At 34.2% G+C, this 18,503-nt stretch overlaps 2 protein-coding genes across 7 annotated transcripts; one reads left to right on the top strand and one right to left on the bottom strand.

Moving 5' to 3' along the window:
• Positions 1-113: 113 nt before the first annotated feature.
• LOC128202164 (zinc finger protein 665-like) lies at positions 114-4,182 on the bottom strand. 3 transcript variants are annotated; one of them, XM_052901371.1, is made up of 2 exons: positions 4,050-4,182; positions 114-1,965 (listed from the first exon to the last, which is right to left on the bottom strand). In XM_052901371.1, the coding sequence occupies exon 2, from the start codon at positions 1,956-1,958 to the stop codon at positions 189-191; it is 1,770 nt and encodes a 589-aa protein (XP_052757331.1). In that variant the 5' UTR covers positions 1,959-1,965; positions 4,050-4,182; the 3' UTR covers positions 114-188. The 3 variants fall into 3 exon arrangements, with proteins under 3 accessions (XP_052757331.1, XP_052757329.1, XP_052757330.1); XM_052901369.1 differs by lacking the exon at positions 4,050-4,182 and adding an exon at positions 3,815-4,015; XM_052901370.1 differs by lacking the exon at positions 4,050-4,182 and adding an exon at positions 3,598-3,807.
• A 540-nt stretch (positions 4,183-4,722) lies between these two features.
• On the top strand, positions 4,723-17,250 carry LOC113510953 (transcription elongation factor B polypeptide 3-like). Of its 4 annotated transcripts, none has more exons than XM_052901361.1 (10): positions 4,723-5,721; positions 7,958-8,210; positions 9,181-9,320; positions 13,586-13,876; positions 14,105-14,654; positions 14,946-15,002; positions 15,096-15,375; positions 15,626-15,714; positions 15,829-16,028; positions 16,237-17,250. In XM_052901361.1, exons 4-10 carry the CDS (start codon positions 13,736-13,738, stop codon positions 16,552-16,554), a joined length of 1,635 nt encoding a protein of 544 aa, XP_052757321.1. In that variant the 5' UTR covers positions 4,723-5,721; positions 7,958-8,210; positions 9,181-9,320; positions 13,586-13,735; the 3' UTR covers positions 16,555-17,250. The 4 variants fall into 4 exon arrangements, with proteins under 4 accessions (XP_052757321.1, XP_052757319.1, XP_052757318.1 ...); XM_052901359.1 differs by adding an exon at positions 6,009-6,094 and having other exon boundaries at positions 14,105-15,002; XM_052901358.1 differs by having other exon boundaries at positions 14,105-15,002.
• The last annotated feature ends 1,253 nt before the right edge of the window (positions 17,251-18,503 follow it).

Here is an 18,503-nt window from a genome sequence, read left to right as displayed (position 1 = left end):
TACTGTTAAAGTTTACTTAAAATGGGCAACTACACATTGTGTAGAAAATAAATAAGCTTCTTATATTAAGTAAATGAATAAAATATAACACTGAGTTTTAATAAAAAGAAAAATTAATACGAAATTGTTTTATTATTTATTTACGTCGACGTCTGGGCGTACCAGAGCTCCCTGGTGCTGACGCGCCTTCAGACTCTCGGGGGCAACGGCATCGCACAATGTGGTTTATTATCAACATGTGTCAACAGATGTTGGTTTAAATTTGTTTTTCGGGTAAAACATTTATTGCATACATCACAATTGTATGGTTTTTCACCAGTATGTATAAATAAATGCTTTTTTAAATCTGAGTATATTCTAAAACATTTACTACATACATCACAGTTATATGGCTTTTCACCAGTATGTATCAACAGATGCTGTGTTAAAGTTGATCTTTGGTTAAAACATTTATTACATACATCACAACTATATGGTTTATCACCAATATGTATCAACAGATGTTGATTTAAATTTGTTTTTCGATTAAAACACTTATTGCATACATCACAACTGTATGGCTTTTCACCAGTGTGTATAAATAAATGATTTTTTAAATCTGTGTTTGTTCTAAAGCATTTATTACATACATCACAGCTATATGGTTTTTCACCAGTGTGTATCAATAAATGATTTTTTAATTGTGAGTTTGTTCTAAAACATTTATTGCATACATCACAACTGTAGGGCTTTTCATCAGTGTGTATAAATAAATGCTTTTTTAATTGTGAGTTTGTTCTAAAACATTTATTACAAACATCACAGCTATATGGCTTTTCACCAGTATGTATCAACAGATGTCTCTTTAAATGTACTTTTCCGCTAAAACATTTATTACATACATCACAATTATGTGGTTTATCACTAGTATGTATCAACAGATGTTGGTTTAATTGTAATTTTTTGCTAAAACATTTATTGCATATATCACAACTATATGGCTTTTCACCAGTATGTATCAATAAATGATTTTTTAAATCTGAGTTTGTTCTATAGCATTTATTACATACATCACAGCTATATGGTTTTTCACCAGTGTGTATAAATAAATGCTTTTTTAACTCTGAGTTTCTTCTAAAGCATTTATTACATACATCACAATTATGTGGTTTATCACCAGTATGTATCAACAGATGTTGGTTTAAATGTAATTTTTGTTTAAAACATCTATTACATACATTACAATTATATGGCTTTTCACCAGTGTGTATAAATAAATGCTTTTTTAATTCCGAGTTTCTTCTAAAACATTTATTGCATACACCACAACTGTATGGCTTTTCACCAGTATGTATCAAAAAATGAATTTTTAAATCTGAATTTGTTCTAAAGTATTTACAACATACATCACAGCTATATGGTTTTTCACCAGTGTGTATTAATACATGCTTTTTTAATTGTGAGTTTGTTCTAAAACATTTATTACATACATCACAACTATGTGGCTTATCGCCAATATGTATCAATAAATGATTTTTTAATTTTGACTTTGTTTTAAAACATTTATTACACACATCACAAATATATGGCTTATCACTAGTATGTATCAACAGATGTTGTTCAGAATCAGGTTCTAAATGTTTACTAGTTCCAAAGATGATCCCTGTTTGTACAACTGTGGGTCCTATAACCAACTCATTCTTTACTTCATGACCCTCATACAGCTCTAGGAGATCATTCTCCTGGTCACGGAATATTATATGATCACTATCCAATTCCTCTGTGACATCAACATACTCTGTCTTTACAATTCCCGCTTCGTCTACGGCATGCTGAATATTATCTTGTTTAATCAATTGTTCCTGTGTAGTTCTCATCACTGTGCTGCAGTCTGGACGCTCTTCATATCGTGGAGCCACCTGCTGGTCGGTGTTGTGGGAGACATGTAAGATCTCACCTTGTGATTTGCCGGTAGTCATATTTGAACTGAAAGACATAGTGAAAAGTATGAGAATACAACTCGCTGGTTTAGTTTGAATTTTTTGTTACATGATAGTGTTCTCTACCAGACAACCATTGGGCAAACAGAGATATAAGTTGGTGGTGCATTATTGAATTGAAGGAATACAAAATGTAATATTTAATATATATTCATATATTATAAACATATAATTACACTAATATGAACATACAGTCGCGTCGGAAACTATTTGTGCATTATAAAATTATCAAGAAATTTTATTGTAATCACAATTAGAAATAACTAAAAAGGAAAATTATGCACAGTCTTTATGAGACTAAATATATAAATAGAAATAGACACATGTGAGTTAATAATTGTTGCATGTAGTAAACAAAATTAAATATTAATCATAATTAGTTAATTCGGAAACTATTTGCGATATAAGTTTTTCTTCAGTTTTTTGTCTTAAATTTGTATATGTTACTAAAAAGTAAGTGCTTTTTTAATGTTTATGTTTAGATTGACTTTACATCTCCTAAAATTTTAATTATTTATATATATATACATGTGAATTACTACAGTGCAACGGTCACCATACTACCCTGCAAATGGGGGAAAGGGATTGTTAGTAATGGAGACTGAGAATCCCATTGCTAGCAATATACCCAACCAGGTCGACCTCCTCGCGGTTCCCCCTGGAAACTATCATGGTTAATTCCTGATGAATTTATCATGATGGGCTAACTGGCCTGTTTTCATTCTCATCTATCATCCTTCACTGGTGCTCCGCCAGCGTATCCAGTTAGCGAAGGCGGGGTTACCATTCCATTATCACCCATCAAAAAAAAAACTGATAATTTTCGAGGTTTCTAATGTGATGTCGTAAATAAACACTTTTTTTTTCTGCTTTATATTTATTTAATTGCTCAGTTGTGACACCCTTTGTGTTACACTATACTTTACTACTACAAGACTGACTTATTGTTGCTCTGTAAATCTTATTATAATATATCTATTTATTATGAATGTATTAATAATATGTATTAATGTATTAATTGATAAATGTATTAAATACTATAACTGCACCAACCAGAATATTTATTAATGTTGTATCAAACAATTTGGTGACCCCCACGTGATTAATGTAAGTGTTGTGCAAGTGAAAAATCAATTGGGATATCATGAGCTACCTATACTGCTGGTGAAAAAAACATAATCAACTTTTTTTTTTAATGGGTGATAATGGAATGGTAACCCCACCCGCGCTATCGGTATACACTGGCGAGGCACCAGTTAGTGATGATAGATGAGAATGAAAGCAGGTCAGTTAGCCCATCGTAACAAATTCCACTAGAATTAACCACGATGGTTTCCAGAGGGAACCGCGTGGAGGTCGACCTGATAGGGTATACTACTAGCAATGGGTTCATTAGACCCCATTACTAACAATCCCTTCCCCCAATTATAAACAACTTGTCAAATATTCGTCGTAGAAGAATATTACAAAGAAGTATTACCTGTAATAATATAGTGGTATAATTTACTAGCTACAGTGACGTGCTCATGATTGTTTCAATTTACATATATCTACGTAAGTTTTAGATTGTATTTCTCTTAGCATTGCATTCCATTATTAAAAGTAACTATTCACGTACCTATTTACTTATCTTTGGAGTCAGAATAGTTTTCATGTTCTAGGTTTATTGTAAATTGTAAACCCTAGGTTGCCTACTTTAATTATGATACTTTAGAAACGTACTTATCGAATCTACTTTTGAACTGTATCTACTTATTTTTATTTTATTGTTTACACACAATTAAAATTCATAAATTTTATTTGTATAACTACTACTATCTTCTTTAGTCACTTACCCACATATAATTTAAAAATAAATTTCTTTACATAACCTCTTAATATTCAAAGTGTTAACATAACAAATTTATCTGTATTTTAAACTTTTTGTGTTACAATACCTATATAACAAAATTTTTTTTTATTTAATACAAGATTTTTGAAGTTAATATTTTTGTTAGGTTACTTATGAGATAAACAAAACGAATAATTACCACAGATTAAAGAGAGACCAAAGAATGTATAATCACTTACTAAAACTCAAAAATAAAAACTGTAAATTGTATGGTTGTCACTTCTCTTCTTATAAAAATATAATTAGTAAAAAGAAGATAAAAAATAGACCATCAATTGCTATTTTTCTCAATTCATAGCAGGCCAGTGCACAGAAAATGTTTGATATGTCAATTATTTGCCAATGACAAATTTTACTTTACTGGATTATATATTCGACACAGTTTAAGTATGCGAGCCGTTTTTATCTGAATTTGGTAGGGTATACGGCCGTATAACATTTTTAATAAATTATATGTAGATTTTTTTTATACCACTGAGGTGGCAAGCAAGCATACGGCCCACCTGATGGTAAGTGATTACCGTAGCCTATGAACACCTGCAATACCAGAGGTATTACGCGTGCGTTGCCGTCCCTGATGAAACCTCTTTACCCCCCTTTTAAAGAACCCCATGCTGTAGTCTCTTGGGAAAACCTCGGCAGGGAGCTCATTCCACAACCTGAGTGTTTGTGGGAGGAAATATCTCTGAAACCGCGCAGTACGCGACCATTGAGGCCGTAGGACATGAGGGTGCACTCCTTGTCGATGGCGAGCCGTACGAAAAGACAAATTATCATATTGAAGACTAGGCAGCATGGTCTCCGACCTTAGCCTGTTCCACAACGGAACAAAGGTACTAAAAAAAAAATATTTTTTTATAATAATGGCTGTCTCAGCAATGATTAAATCATCTACAATATATAAATTAAACAATGTATTATTAAAAGACTATAAAAACGTAACATGACGCTGTGTGAAGACAAAGAAAATAATTTAATTAGTGCTGTGAATCCGTACAGATAGTATAAAGCAACAAGTAAGTAATGAAAATAATTGAATATGGAGGAATGTTTGATGGGCTTAAAACCCCCAGAACCTCTTACAAGACTTGAGGCTGAAGATTTTATAAAATGGAAGGAAAAATTAAAAATTTCTAGAAAAATATCAGGTAATAATAATGAGCCTGAAGACATACAGGTGGCCATATTGTCATATTGTATGGGAGAATTGTGTATCGAAATTACGTACACAGTACGTTTGATCTCAACGAAAGAACAAGAAAACAATTATGAAACGGTAATGGAAAGGTTTGTACAACATTTTGATGACCTATGACCAATGAAAATGTGAATTGTCACATATTCAAGGCACGAAATCAAAAACAAGATGATTTCTATACCAACTATTTGACAGAGCTACAGAAATTATCGCAACACTGCAACTTCGGTGAACTAAAAGAAAGAATGATCAAAGATAGAATTATTGCAGCAATAAACGATTCAAAATTAAGAAATAGGTTACTAATGGAAAACCAACTCTACTACTAATCTCATGAAGGCAATAAAAATGTGTAAGATTGTGGAAAATACGAAAAAACAGATTAAACAAATGGAAAATCAGGTAGAAGACAGTCAAGAAATGAATTTAGTCAAGAAGAATGAAAGAAAAATGGTGAATCAGTCATCAGTGTAATTAAAAAATGAAAATATGAGAAAAAATTGGAGTAGAAATAACAGATTGCATAATGAACAAGTGAATAGTAACAAGAAAACAACAAATTTTATATCATGTCAGCGGTGTGCGGTGATTATATCAATCATGATAGAAAGAATTGTCCAGCGTATGGGAAAACATGCTTATATTGTGGAAAAGTGAGTAATTTTGAGAAGAAATGCTATTTGAAGGGTAGAGCGAAAGCGGTGCCTGTATTACAAAATGTAAATAATAGTACTGAAAGTGATAAAAGTGTACAGTTATTAGTGGTAGACATTTATAGTGAAGAAATAAGTTGTTTATTTTTTATGGGTAAAAATGGAATGGTAACCCCGCCTGCTCTAACGGGATACACTGGCGGAGCACCAGTGAAGGGTGACAGATGAGAATGAAAACAGGCCAGTTAGCCCATCATGATGAATTCATCAGTAATCAATCATGATAGTTTCCAGAGGGTACAGCGAGGAGATGGACCTGGTTGTGTACTACACCCAAACAGGTGGACCTCCTCTCGATTTTGTCAATAATTTTGTACGTTGTTCTTAGACTAATATATTAAATGTATATTTTTGCTTTTATTCTGCTCTGTTGGCATATAATACAGACTGCTCACTCCTTCTGTGGTAGATGGTTAGGATTCAGAGGTGGGGTACCATCCTATAAATCAATCATAAATCATTTGTAGCAGAAAACTACCTAGTTTCCTATATAATACCATATCATTCATATATCATATTACATGTACCACTACTGCCATACTACCAATTATAGAAAGAATTCCTCATTTGTTAGATCACTGAGTACCTATAACAATATGTTCTCTGACATTGATCCCTTTATAGGGTGGAAAATAAAGTTTAAAAATGAGATAAAATATGCCCTATGGTGTTAATATGCAATTAATGTTTTTGGTTTGTTGTCAGAGATTTCTTTTGTGTATAACTTTTCTTTAATACACTCCTCGCAAAAATTAAGGAAACATAAAAATTTTTGAAATTTTTGGGTGATTTTCAACAGGCTGTATTTCAGTGAAAAATAATCGTACAGGAAATTTTAAAAAAGGGTTTTGAAGCTTGAAAACTCTAGTTTTCAGATTTTTTGGTGAAAAAATTTTTTGAGCTCCGGTTTCCATGCAATTTCAAATTCAACGGTTTTTCCCGGACCAATTGATTGAAATTTTGGAAAAAATAAGGGAACAAGGTTTTTGTCCCTTAAACTCACCCTAATCCATTCAAAAATCAATAATTTCATTTGTTTTTCACTTTTTACTCAATTTTTTGTTTTTTAAAAATTCATTATCAAAAAAAAAAAATCGAAAAAAATCAAGAAAATTTTTAAGAAAAATTTTTGCTTGCTGTGCGACCAGTAGTTCCAGAGATATTAGCAGTTGAATGGAAAAGGATGCTTTTGCATTCAAAGTTCGATATCTCGGAGACAAATGGTCGTAATTGAGCCATCCAAAGCGATTTTTGAAGCTGAATAAACACGCTAAGAGACCTATACAATGGAGTAGCTCGAAAAAATTTTTCCATGCCCATAGAGTGAAAAACGAAACCTAGAAAATTTAGAAAAAAATTATTTTCAGCTTTGTTTAAGAATTGCATGGAAACCGGAGCTCAAAAAATTTTTTCACCAAAAAATCTGAAAACTAGAGTTTTCAAGCTTCAAAACCCTTTTTTTAAATTTCCTGTACGATTATTTTTCACTGAAATACAGCCTGTTGAAAATCACCCAAAAATTTCAAAAATTTTTATGTTCCCTTAATTTTTGCGAGGAGTGTATACAATCAGAAGTCTAATTTTTTTTTTTTTTATTCATATTTATTTTTAAATTGTACTTTTTTAATAGTTATACAGGTATTGTTCTCAAATAATGTGTTGTTCTCAAAAAATGTATGGTTTTGTTAACACCTGAGCATTATTATTGACAATGTTGCTGTAGTTTTCAATAGTATTGTTTATTTTTTTTAATTTAGTATTGTTAATTTGGTGTTTTCTACACTTGTATTATATTTGTGGTGCAAACTTTAGTGTCTGTTAAATTACTATTTAAGTTTGTAATTATGTATTGTTCTAGCTGTCTGTTTGCCTTAAATAAATAAAATAAAAATCATTACAGTTTGAACTGTTCATGACACCATATAAATTATGCATGTAAAAATGTACACAATGTATTCAGGGATGTCCATAGTTCATGTCTAGGTATAAAGGATGGCAACCGATTTCTAGCTTGTTTGCCATTCCAGCTAACTGAATATATAATAGTGCACATTATGATCAATATGATAGGCGAGGGTCACTACTCTCCATCAGTCGGGCCGTCAGCTTGTTTGTAATTCTATGCTGCATAAAAAGAAAACTTAAAGAAATATAAATTATTATTTAATACTTATAGATGATCGCAGAGGCCTCCCGGTCCACACGGTCCAACGACGCCGGCTGCCGACAAAATCCTGACTGACCGTAATGTCCTCGTGATCCCGGAGCTGTACATCAACGCTGGCGGTGTCACTGTCACCGTCACCGTCACCGTCACCGTCACCGTCACCGTCTCATCGCTCGAATGGCTCTAGAAACTCGATCACGTCTCGTACGCACGTGTCACATTCAAATACGAACGCGAGTCCTGGTAGTTGGACATCTGCTGGGTAAGAATGCAATTCCCTATACTTAATTTTTATCTATAATATATATTTATGTAATGCCTGAGATGATGATGATGATGATGTTGATGATAGTCAGTCAGTCAGTCTCCATTACTAACGATCCCTTTCCCCCAGGTAGGTGTTGTTAGGTAAGTACATAGATTCCTACAGAGGGCCTACCATGAAATGTTCTCCGAAATTTTGGAGCCAAACGAAACACAAATTTGATGTTAAAATTACAAAATCGAATACATGCTGTTTGAAAAAATAAAAATGTTTTAAATATTGTTTCTTTGTACTTTTATGATAGGATGTATGACGAACTAAATGTTAAACTCCATTTATTGGTCCGATTTTGGTATAAACAAAAACACGAAATAGAGTCCGAATTTTCGGAATTTAATTTCGTGTTGTTTTTTTTTTTATACAACTTAGAAAGGCAAACAAGCTGACGGCCCACCTGATGGAAAGTAGTAACCGTCGTCTATAGACATGAGCAGTACCATGGACATAACAGAGTATACTGTTTCGCCCATGATACCCCCATGCGTTGCCATCCCTGAGGACTCATATGTTATTCTTCTGTACCCAGTAAATTCACGCCATATCCCACCCTTCAAACCGAAACACAGCCATGCAGACACAACTGCTTCACGGTTGAAACACGAATGGGACAGAGGTACTCAAGCAATCGATTGTATTATAAGTATTGATAAAGTGAAAAAATTACGATAGTACGTCTGTAAAGAATTAAAGGTAGGTAATAAGCTAGTTAAAATAAAACTAATAGCCGTGTACGGTTTACGTTTGCAATTAACAGTTTAAAGTTAACGATACCTGGTTTGTTGTTTGCATTTATTGTAGTTCAGGTAAATACAGATTATTATACATACATACATATAAATAACAGTAGATAGAAAGAATAATTAGTAAATTATATAGTATTTCAAGCGTATTTGCTGACTAATTTCAGTATGCCCACTGCACACTGCACACTGCACACTGCACTGCGGCCGCGTCGTGCATCGTGTTCCGTTGCGAGCTGCGTCGTGCTGCGTCCGGCGTCTCGTCTTCGGCTGTGATTTGAGTTGGTGACGGCTGCACTCTGTACTGGTTAGAGTGAACATTCCTAACTTATATTTTAATTAATTACTTATTCATTTGCGCCTACAAACTGCGTTATATGCAACGCATGTAGTATATAACGTAGTTTGAGCAAAGCTGCCTGAACGGCTTTGAACAAAGTTGCATTAATTGGTAACGTTATTGTAGCATTCTCCAGCTTGACCAGCTACTGACCACCACACACACACACACACACACAATAGACTGTCTTGCGCACTGTCTAGCTTTATTTGGAGCGAACTTGATTTGTTTGATTGAACAAGCTGACTCTACCGATTCCGTGTCTCATATGTTACTTTTGTTTTTTGCTGAAAGTGCATCCAATTCAAAATAAAATCCGTTTTCGGTTATTTCGCGATCAGATATTTGTTCCTCTGCGTTTTGCGAAAGTTGCTCCATCTCACTCTGTACATTATCCAAGTTGGATGAGTTGCATTCTTGAAATTGTGTTAACCGTAGAGATAATTGTCTCATTTGTAAATTTGAAAAATCATCGATAATATTAAACAACTCTTATTCTACTTCTGATACCGCCTCGTTTTTGGGACAATGATTTTAAACTTTCAATCTCTGCCTTCAGTCGTACACTCTCGGCTTGAGAGTGGTCGTGGTTTTCACAATGACGGTGGATCGTCGGTGAGGCTCTCCTTCGCGATTGAGGTCCTCGCAATATGTCTCCATCTACTTCTGTTCCCCGCCGAGCGAGAGCATTCCCCAATAGATTTTTCAGACAGAATAGATAGAAACTTTCAATAGTATCTGATTTATTTCCATTTTCTAAATTTATAATGGGAACTCCTGTTCCTTGATCGAGTTTAGGATTCAGTTTCAGCCATGTTTATATTTATTTACGTTTACGTCACTAAAAGAAATGTTCTATAGGTAAATATATTTTTATTACAAGCTGTAAACGAGGTGTCTGCGGCGGACTGGAAAAAGTGTTTCGAAAACTGGTTCAGACGCATGAAACTTTGTATACGGTTGAGCCTGGTGGAGAGCACTTTGAAAAGATCTAATGAAAATATATTCACCTATAGAACATTTTTTTTTTTGTATCGCTAAACTTGCTGAGTGTCCCACGTACGAGGGTCAAACTGAAAGTCCTTAGAAAATCAAAAACTGATTATGGTAGATTATGACGATAAACTTCGGAGCAAAGCTATGGGATTTTATTCACCTGCCTAGAAAATATATTAGGAATCCTTAGAATCCAGTAGAAGAGTATGCATTGACGGATATAGAAAGGGGAAAGTAGGACTCACGGACCGGGTTAACTTGCTGAGTAGTTGAACACCTTGGGTGCACCCTATGGCTTTGACTCCTTTTCCACACACCAACACTGGTTAGGTTCACAATTAGCATGTAAAAGGCACGCGAATTTCCATAGATTTTCTAGTCTTTTTTCACTTACCATAGAGTATGAGCGACACAAGCTATTTTTCGTTTAACATTCAAACACAGAGGTCGCCGGTCGGCGCGAAAATTTGAATTGGAGTTGTTAATAAGTTAATGGGAATATATTAGTACGAATGGATAAAAGGATGTCGGAACAGATTAAATTAGCAAGTTTTTACCTTTATTTTATTTTTTCAAAATAGTGTCCATTCATGTTAATACATCGCTGCATCCGATAGAACTACAGAGAAAAGCACCTTGCCCACTCGTCCTTAGGGATCTCTTCGACGGCCTTCTGAAACGTAGCCACCGCTTCCTCTGTGTCTATAAAACGTTTTCTTTTATTTTTCGGAATAAATTAAAATTGCAAGGTCGGGGCTATAAGGCGGATGACCCAGTAGTTCTACGTCCGAGGTCGCCAAATAATCGATCGTTTGCCTGGCGGTGTTGCGGTGTGCGACGAAGCGTTGTCGTGGTGAAGGAGGATCCTACTGCGAGGTCGTTTCTCACGCACAACGTTTTTCCAAAACACGTGGCAAACAATTGTTACTGTACCACTCTGCAGTGACTGTTTTTCGATCCTCTAATACAATTGTCGCGTAATGACCTGTCCTTCCAAAGAACGAGGCCACCATCTTTTTTCCCACGCTTCGACTTCTCTTCACTTTAGTTGGCAACTCCTCGGAAGGAAACACCCACTGAGCTGACTGTCTTTTAGTTTCGGGATCATAACAGTAAATCCAGCTTTCGTCTCCCGTCGTCGAACACAGAATTTGAGTCACCTCCGTTAAATCTTTCATACATTTCTCGGCACCAATCACGACACGACGGTGTTTTTAGCCTCGGTCAAATGTTCATGGAGGATTTTGTGCACTTGACTCATACACCAATCAGCAGAGCCGGGCAAGCTTAGGGCCAATCCCTAAGCTTGCCCGGATCTGCTGATTGGTCACTCTTTTGTCAGTCTCTATCACGCGCCGCACAACACTAAAATTGTCTCGCTACTAGAAACATCACTCGATTGCTGTTATTTATTATCCTCTGATATTTATCGCTAATTCTATATATAAAAACCTTAACGACATATTACTACTTAATTATCTAAATATACATGAAAGGAAATCAATCGACATATTAAATGACGTTCGATTTAATAATTCGATTTATCGAATTTGTACGTATCCGAAACGGCACAGCGTACGCGTCGGAAGGAATGCGTCATTGACATTTGTGCAAAAACACTGCTACTCATTCACCAACCGGCATTCATTGCGTGTTGACGTGAACGTGAACGCGAACGCGAACGCGAACTTGAACGTGAACGGTTTATATCGTTTGTATCGTTACAATATAACCATGGCGAAAGTTTTGGATTTAGTGAAACGTTACCAGCGTTCAATAGAGAAATATCCTAAAAACGAACAGAAGGTAAGTGCTTGCTTATTGTCAGCCATTTGGTGTTATTTTCCTGTAGAAAATGTATAATAAATATAAATCCGGCAATAATTGTACCACTATATAGTAGTGGAGTATTGTGTTCACGATGAGTCCAAACATTTCACATTTGTACATATATAATCGTTATTATTATTGTGCAAACACAAGTAAATCCGTTCACTTAATTTGCCAATCTTGACCACTGTTATAATATAATCTACGGCGCATTTAGCGAGCACGAGTCAATACGAGTATTTATTTATTTAACACTTTATTGCACCAACATAACATGATTTGTTGAACAATTTTCAATACGTACAGTGTAGTACAAAAGGCGGTCTTATCGCTAAGCAATCTCTTCCAGACAACCTTTGGGTAGAAAGAATTAAAGCATAAGTAGGTAGGTGGCGCGTTAAAAGAAATAGATCTGTAAAAAATAATATCTGTGACAGCATACACATACATAAATAAACACATACATCCAAATATATACATATATATATATATATACATACACATACACATATAAATATATATATATATACATACATATACATATATACGCATAAATACATACAAATGTACCATACTAATACACATATATATATATATAACACACACATAAAACTGGAAATACATAGGACTAAGTGAAGTAGGTAGTGGGATGTAACTAAGTTTTTAAAAATGCGCAACGATTGTAGTATATTGTATTAGCAAATTTTAGTTTAATAGTATTTCACCAAAACTAAAAATATAACCTACAGAAATATGTTAAATCCTACTACCTCTCACTTTAGTACTATTTTCCTGTGTTCTCTCTTCGTTTTCCTTCGTAATTTTTTTTCCTGTTGTATGTGTGCTGTTAAGTATGTGTATGTTATGTATATATTTAATTGTGTATATATTATATATGTATGTACATACATATATGTATGTATGTATGTATATATGTTTTTATATGATAATATTTATATAATAGTGCGCCACCTGCCCTTTGTCTTTTTCTCAATGTCCTCTACCCAAAGGTTGTCTGGAAGAGATTGCTTAGCGATACGACCGCCTTTTGTATCACTTCTCATTAATATTTACTGTATTTGTTATTTCTCCTTTTACTTGGTGCAATAAAGTGTAAATAAATAAAATAAATAAATATATATGTATATTCTTTGTATAGGAAAAAAACAGTAAACCTAAGTAGGTATATGAGGTCTTGCCCTAGCAGTCGTTCTATATATTAGTATCTATTTGGTAGATATGTAGTAACATGACGTGAATGGCAGCTGACAATTTGGCTTTTTCATGTAAATAACTTTATTTGCAATCAAACACAATCTAGTTTGCAATGTTCTGTTGAACCCTTGAGTTGAAGCTCAAGACTAGACTTGTAAATTTTGTAAATTCCTCTACTACTATTGTTGCAGATTTTAAAATGTATTGATAAGTTATTCAACCTTGATGTCACTGTCCAACATCTGCAAGACACAGGGGTCGGACGTACAGTGAATGCACTGTGGGAACATCCAGGTGATGTAGGCGAGGCCTCCCAAGCTCTGGTCTATAAATGGAAGTGCATGGTCGCAGCTGAGGAGTGTAAAAGTGGAGAATATCAACGTGAAAAACATAATTACAATTATAAAAACGATGGCCAAAAGTATAATAAAAAAGTGAATGGCAACTATAGTGGAACCAAAAGAAAATATCGAAGCAGTGAGGTTGGTATCGTTAAAATTACATCATAATACGTAATCCTAATTGTCTAGCATTGGTCTTCTTTTTAACTTACTTTCATATACTTTGATATACTTTCAGATAGTTTCGATAGAAATTTCGTCAAAATCAGTTTAGTATTACAATTTAATTTTGCTAATTAATTAGTAGACGGTTAGGGTAGCATTATAACAATTTATATTAGCAGTAAAAATGCCCAACTATAATTTTAGGATGAAGAACATGATATAAAGAAGAAGAGAAGCTCTGCCTCTAATGGAGATTATTATAACGGAAAATGTGATGTAAAAATAAAATCAGAGCCAAAAAGCGACAGTGATCTTAACAGAGAGCATTCAAACGGCGATGAGACTGATTTTAAAATATCTCAATTGTCTGAAGAAGAGGTAAAATTGAAGCCATCCTCTAAACGTTCACACGACAAATGCACACATGATAAAAAAGAGTGTACATCTAAAAAGTCACGTAATTCCGACAAAGATTCGAAACGTAGTAATGAAAATAAAAATAAACATGACGCTCAGAAGTCATCTCCGCAGGAGAAATCTCACACCGCACATAAGCACAGCAATACACATGAAAGTAGCTCTGCAACAACAGCGAAACATAAATTGGACCACAGTTCGCTCGAGAAGAAACAAACGGATGAAAAGAAATCATCAACAAGACACCATAGTAGTTCTGAAAAGCATAGATCTTCTTCACAAAGTGCTGATAGTGGATCTGATAAACACAGAAGTTCAAGTCGGTCTCACAGATCTGATAAAGAGAAGCACAAAAGTTTATCAGAGAGAGAAAATAGCATTAAACACAAGATAAAAGAGAGTAACAGTAGTAGTTCTAAAGAAAAACATAGTTCCTCTAGTAAGGAGAAGTCAAGAGATGGAAGCAGCTCCTCAAAAGAAAACTCGGATAGTAAGAGTGGAAAACTCTGGAATGAAAGTAGATCTAAACGTGGTGACAATAAAAGTAAACATGAGAAACACAAGTGTAGCAGCAGCTCGTCCTCTCACAGGAGCAGCGAGTCGAGCAGTAGTCCATCAGAAGAAGATGTACCAAAGAAAACAAATCATGTAAACAACAGTGAAGACGGCATCGACTGCAGCTCAGGTTAGTGCCTCGTAAATATACAATTTAGTCAGACAATGTTTTGTTTTTTTTTTTTTAATACGTTTCATAATATTTGTTTCTCTTGGTTTCTAGGTGCTAGTTTTGCTGAAGCCCTAGGAATGTTAAGTTCAGCAAAACCTAAAAAGAAATCCCCAACTGTTAAAGAAACTCAATCGCCCAATTCAATAACTAATGATGTAGGCCCGGCCGCCCTTCTGGCGCCGAATGCCAAGCTAGCACCACTGTCTGCTTTCGAAATTTCTGCTTTGTCAAAAATATCACCGAACTACAAGCCGAGGCCGCCGCCTAAACCGCTGTCACATTTCACTGATGAAGAGGCCATGAGCGCCATAATATCGTCTAAAAACCAAAGGTAAAAATCATTTCTTATTGTTTTGTTTTTGTTGGATTTCATATATTTTTAATATATCTGTGCTCACACATTTTAATGCTGTCTGCTTTGGAATTTTGTACTCACCAATATGATTTTCATGTTTTAATAGTATTTGTAAAGAGTTTTAGTTATACATACAACCAAACTCACTTTCACATTTACAATATTTGTAAACGATAGGTTTTTACTGCACCAAGTTATGTTTATTAACATTGTTTTAAAATTTCAGAACTAAAGTATACTCCGGTAATAAAGTAATGGGAAAAGTTCCAACGCTGTACGTGATGTGTGTTCATCTTCTACAGGAGCACATTGATGGTAATGTATTTTTTTTTTTATTCCCCTTACATAGTTATAAATTAGTTACAATGTGGCATTTATTTTGTAATGTATTAAAATACAAGACTAATGGAAATAATTATTTGTCACCAGGCCTCAAGTACACGGGCGGCGTGCCATATGAACTCTTGAAGCCCGTCGTAGACAAGGCAACCCCTCAGCAACTCTTCGTACTGGAACACTTCAATCCATATCTTATGGAGGACACTGCCCAGTTGTGGCAGAAATACTGCGAGAAGCACTTCAGGAAACAACAACGACACGAGATGGAGACGTGGAGGGAAATGTACATTGTAAGTCATTTTTATTACATATTATAAAATAAATGCAAGTGTTAATAGTTGTCACAGCTATCTCTAAAAACAAATGTTAAGTGCTCATGACAATATAAATCAGTCGATTTCAAATACCTTTTGTACAGCATTTCTAGCAACTTCTATTTGTTACTAAAAAGTGACTTTGTCAAGGTGAATTAAATATATTATTTTTTTATTATTTCAGCGATGCCAAAAAGAGCAAGAGCATAAATTAAAAAAGTTGACAGTGAATATTAAAAAAGCGCAAGAAGCGAAGAAAGCGCCCGTTAAACAAACAAAGATGGTTTACTGTGATACTGTTGTGAAAGCACCTCGGAACATGGCACGGGCGGCTGCTGCCAGTCCAGCAGCACGGGTGGCAGCCCTGGCCACACCGCTCACAATTCGCGCCGGAAGCGGCCGAGCCTCGTCCTCGGCCTCGCCTTCCCCTGCGTTCAAACCCAAGAAAGCGCCTCTCATGCAAAAAGTTCTGAAATTGATGCGAGGCCGCACGCGATCATAGACTACGTCCACTACTTGTGTTGTGTAACAGTGCTAGAAGATATATTGTCATTTTATACACACTGTCAATTCTATCTTATATTGAACCGGTCCAATGTTTGTTCCTTGTAAACTAAATATACGTACCAAGTGTACGTGAATATATATATATATACATGTGTAAAATAGAACAAATTGGATTGTATCAAAATGTATAGAACTTGAGCTTTAGATATGTAAGTAGTGTAATTGGGCATCACGAGCTACATTGTTGCTTGTTTGTAAATAAATTGTAATATAATTATTAGTTTATAATTGTATATCGTTGGATCTCGAGTCTGTGTGATCCTTCTCCTATAGTTAGTCATTACATTAGATTTATTGCAATGTTGTAATGAACCGAACGTGCACAGCGCGACCCTGTGATATGTTGGAAACATAAATATTTTGTGATGTAGATGTATATATATTGTGTCGTGTACAATATATTGTTATACATTGCTTTGTTACAAGTATAATTACATAATGAATACAATCAATATAAATGGTGTTCGTGTTCATTACACATCGCATCTGTTTCAGATCAAATTAATAGGATCCCTATTGGTTTGAGCTGAACATTTTTACTTTTAGTATTAGGCCGTTTACTTGTGCTGTGTTAAACGAAATAGATGTATGGATCTTTTGATTAATAAAATAATACGCTTCGTCGCTTTAATCTGTTTTTTATTTAAACCCAAAATTTCACACCCGTAAGATGCAATTCATAGCAAAATTACAGTTATAAATTGTTATAATTACAGTACAGTACAGTTGTTATAATTCATAAAAAAAAATCACTACTTGTACCTATCTGAATGAAATGGAAGGAATGAAAAAAAGTTTATTTCAGTTTATTCAGTATCGAAATTGAGACAAATATAAATATTTTTGCGAAAATAGAACAAAATAAGTTTAGTGAATAATTTATTGCCACGGAATTGTAAGTAGGTACTTAATTATTTTTATAAAAAGTTCATTTTAGCTATTTGAAATCAATGTCTGTATTCATCCGTCATAACTACAAAGCTTACAAATTTTACTAAACATTGTTACCACGCTCAAATTCTTATCCTAGCTAAATAAGTCTAGGCAAGTCCTCGAACAGTCCAGTCTTTTAATAATTTATACTAGAGTGCTTTTACTGTAGTCAAAACAAAATTTTGCCTTCCATAAAAACAAACTTTTTTTTATATCACTGAGGTGGCAAACAAGCATACGGCCCACCTGATGGTAAGCGGTTACCGTAGCCTATGAACGCCTGCAATACCAGAGATATTACGCGCGCGTTGCCGACCCTGAAGAAACCTCTTTACTCCCCTTTTGAAGAACCCTAAATTTTAGCGTAGAAACATTGTAAACAATGAAAATTGAAAACTAGGAGACCAGCAGGTATATACTATTTTTGCCTTAGAATAAGAAATCACACATTTTAAATATATTTTTTTTTAATTTTTACAATAATTGTATATAAACACTGTTAGCATAATATTAATTGATGAAACTTGTCGAATTTTTACCATACCTTTTGATATGCGAACAGTGTTATCTGTGAACTCTGTAAGTCATGTAGAAGATTCATGTCATGTAAATCAAATGCCATTGTATAAATATACTTTTGTGGATTTTAACGAGTGTTTTATTTTATTTATGTATTATATATATATATATATATATATATATATATATATATATATATATATATATATATATATATATATATATATATATATATGTACATATACCTATTGTAACACTATATTTGTTTTATAATCTATATCTATCTACTCAATAGAAGTTTTATTTGACAGTTTTCTTTTTAGGTATTATGACGGTTTCTTATATTTCCAACGAGGAACTGATTTGACTAAATTTGATAATCTATTTAATTTTGGTATAAGAGTATGATGAGAAAACTGTAAACATCTGATG

Source organism: Galleria mellonella, unplaced genomic scaffold, assembly GCF_026898425.1.
Source record: "Galleria mellonella isolate WM207_F2 unplaced genomic scaffold, CSIRO_AGI_GalMel_v1 utg778, whole genome shotgun sequence".
NCBI classification, from domain to species: domain Eukaryota; kingdom Metazoa; phylum Arthropoda; class Insecta; order Lepidoptera; family Pyralidae; genus Galleria; species Galleria mellonella.
Note: the sequence above shows the minus strand (reverse complement) of the source record. Positions and strands in the feature narration are given on the sequence as shown.

Coding starts and splice junctions, on each gene's coding strand:
- LOC128202164 (XM_052901371.1), bottom strand. CDS start 1,958: ATGACTACCGGCAAATCACAAGGTGAGATCTTACATGTCTCCCACAAC.
- LOC113510953 (XM_052901358.1), top strand. CDS start 13,736: ATGGTCGCAGCTGAGGAGTGTAAAAGTGGAGAATATCAACGTGAAAAA. Junction 13,877..14,104: donor GAAAATATCGAAGCAGTGAG/GTTGGTATCGTT, acceptor CTATAATTTTAG/GATGAAGAACATGATATAAA. Junction 15,003..15,095: donor CGGCATCGACTGCAGCTCAG/GTTAGTGCCTCG, acceptor CTTGGTTTCTAG/GTGCTAGTTTTGCTGAAGCC.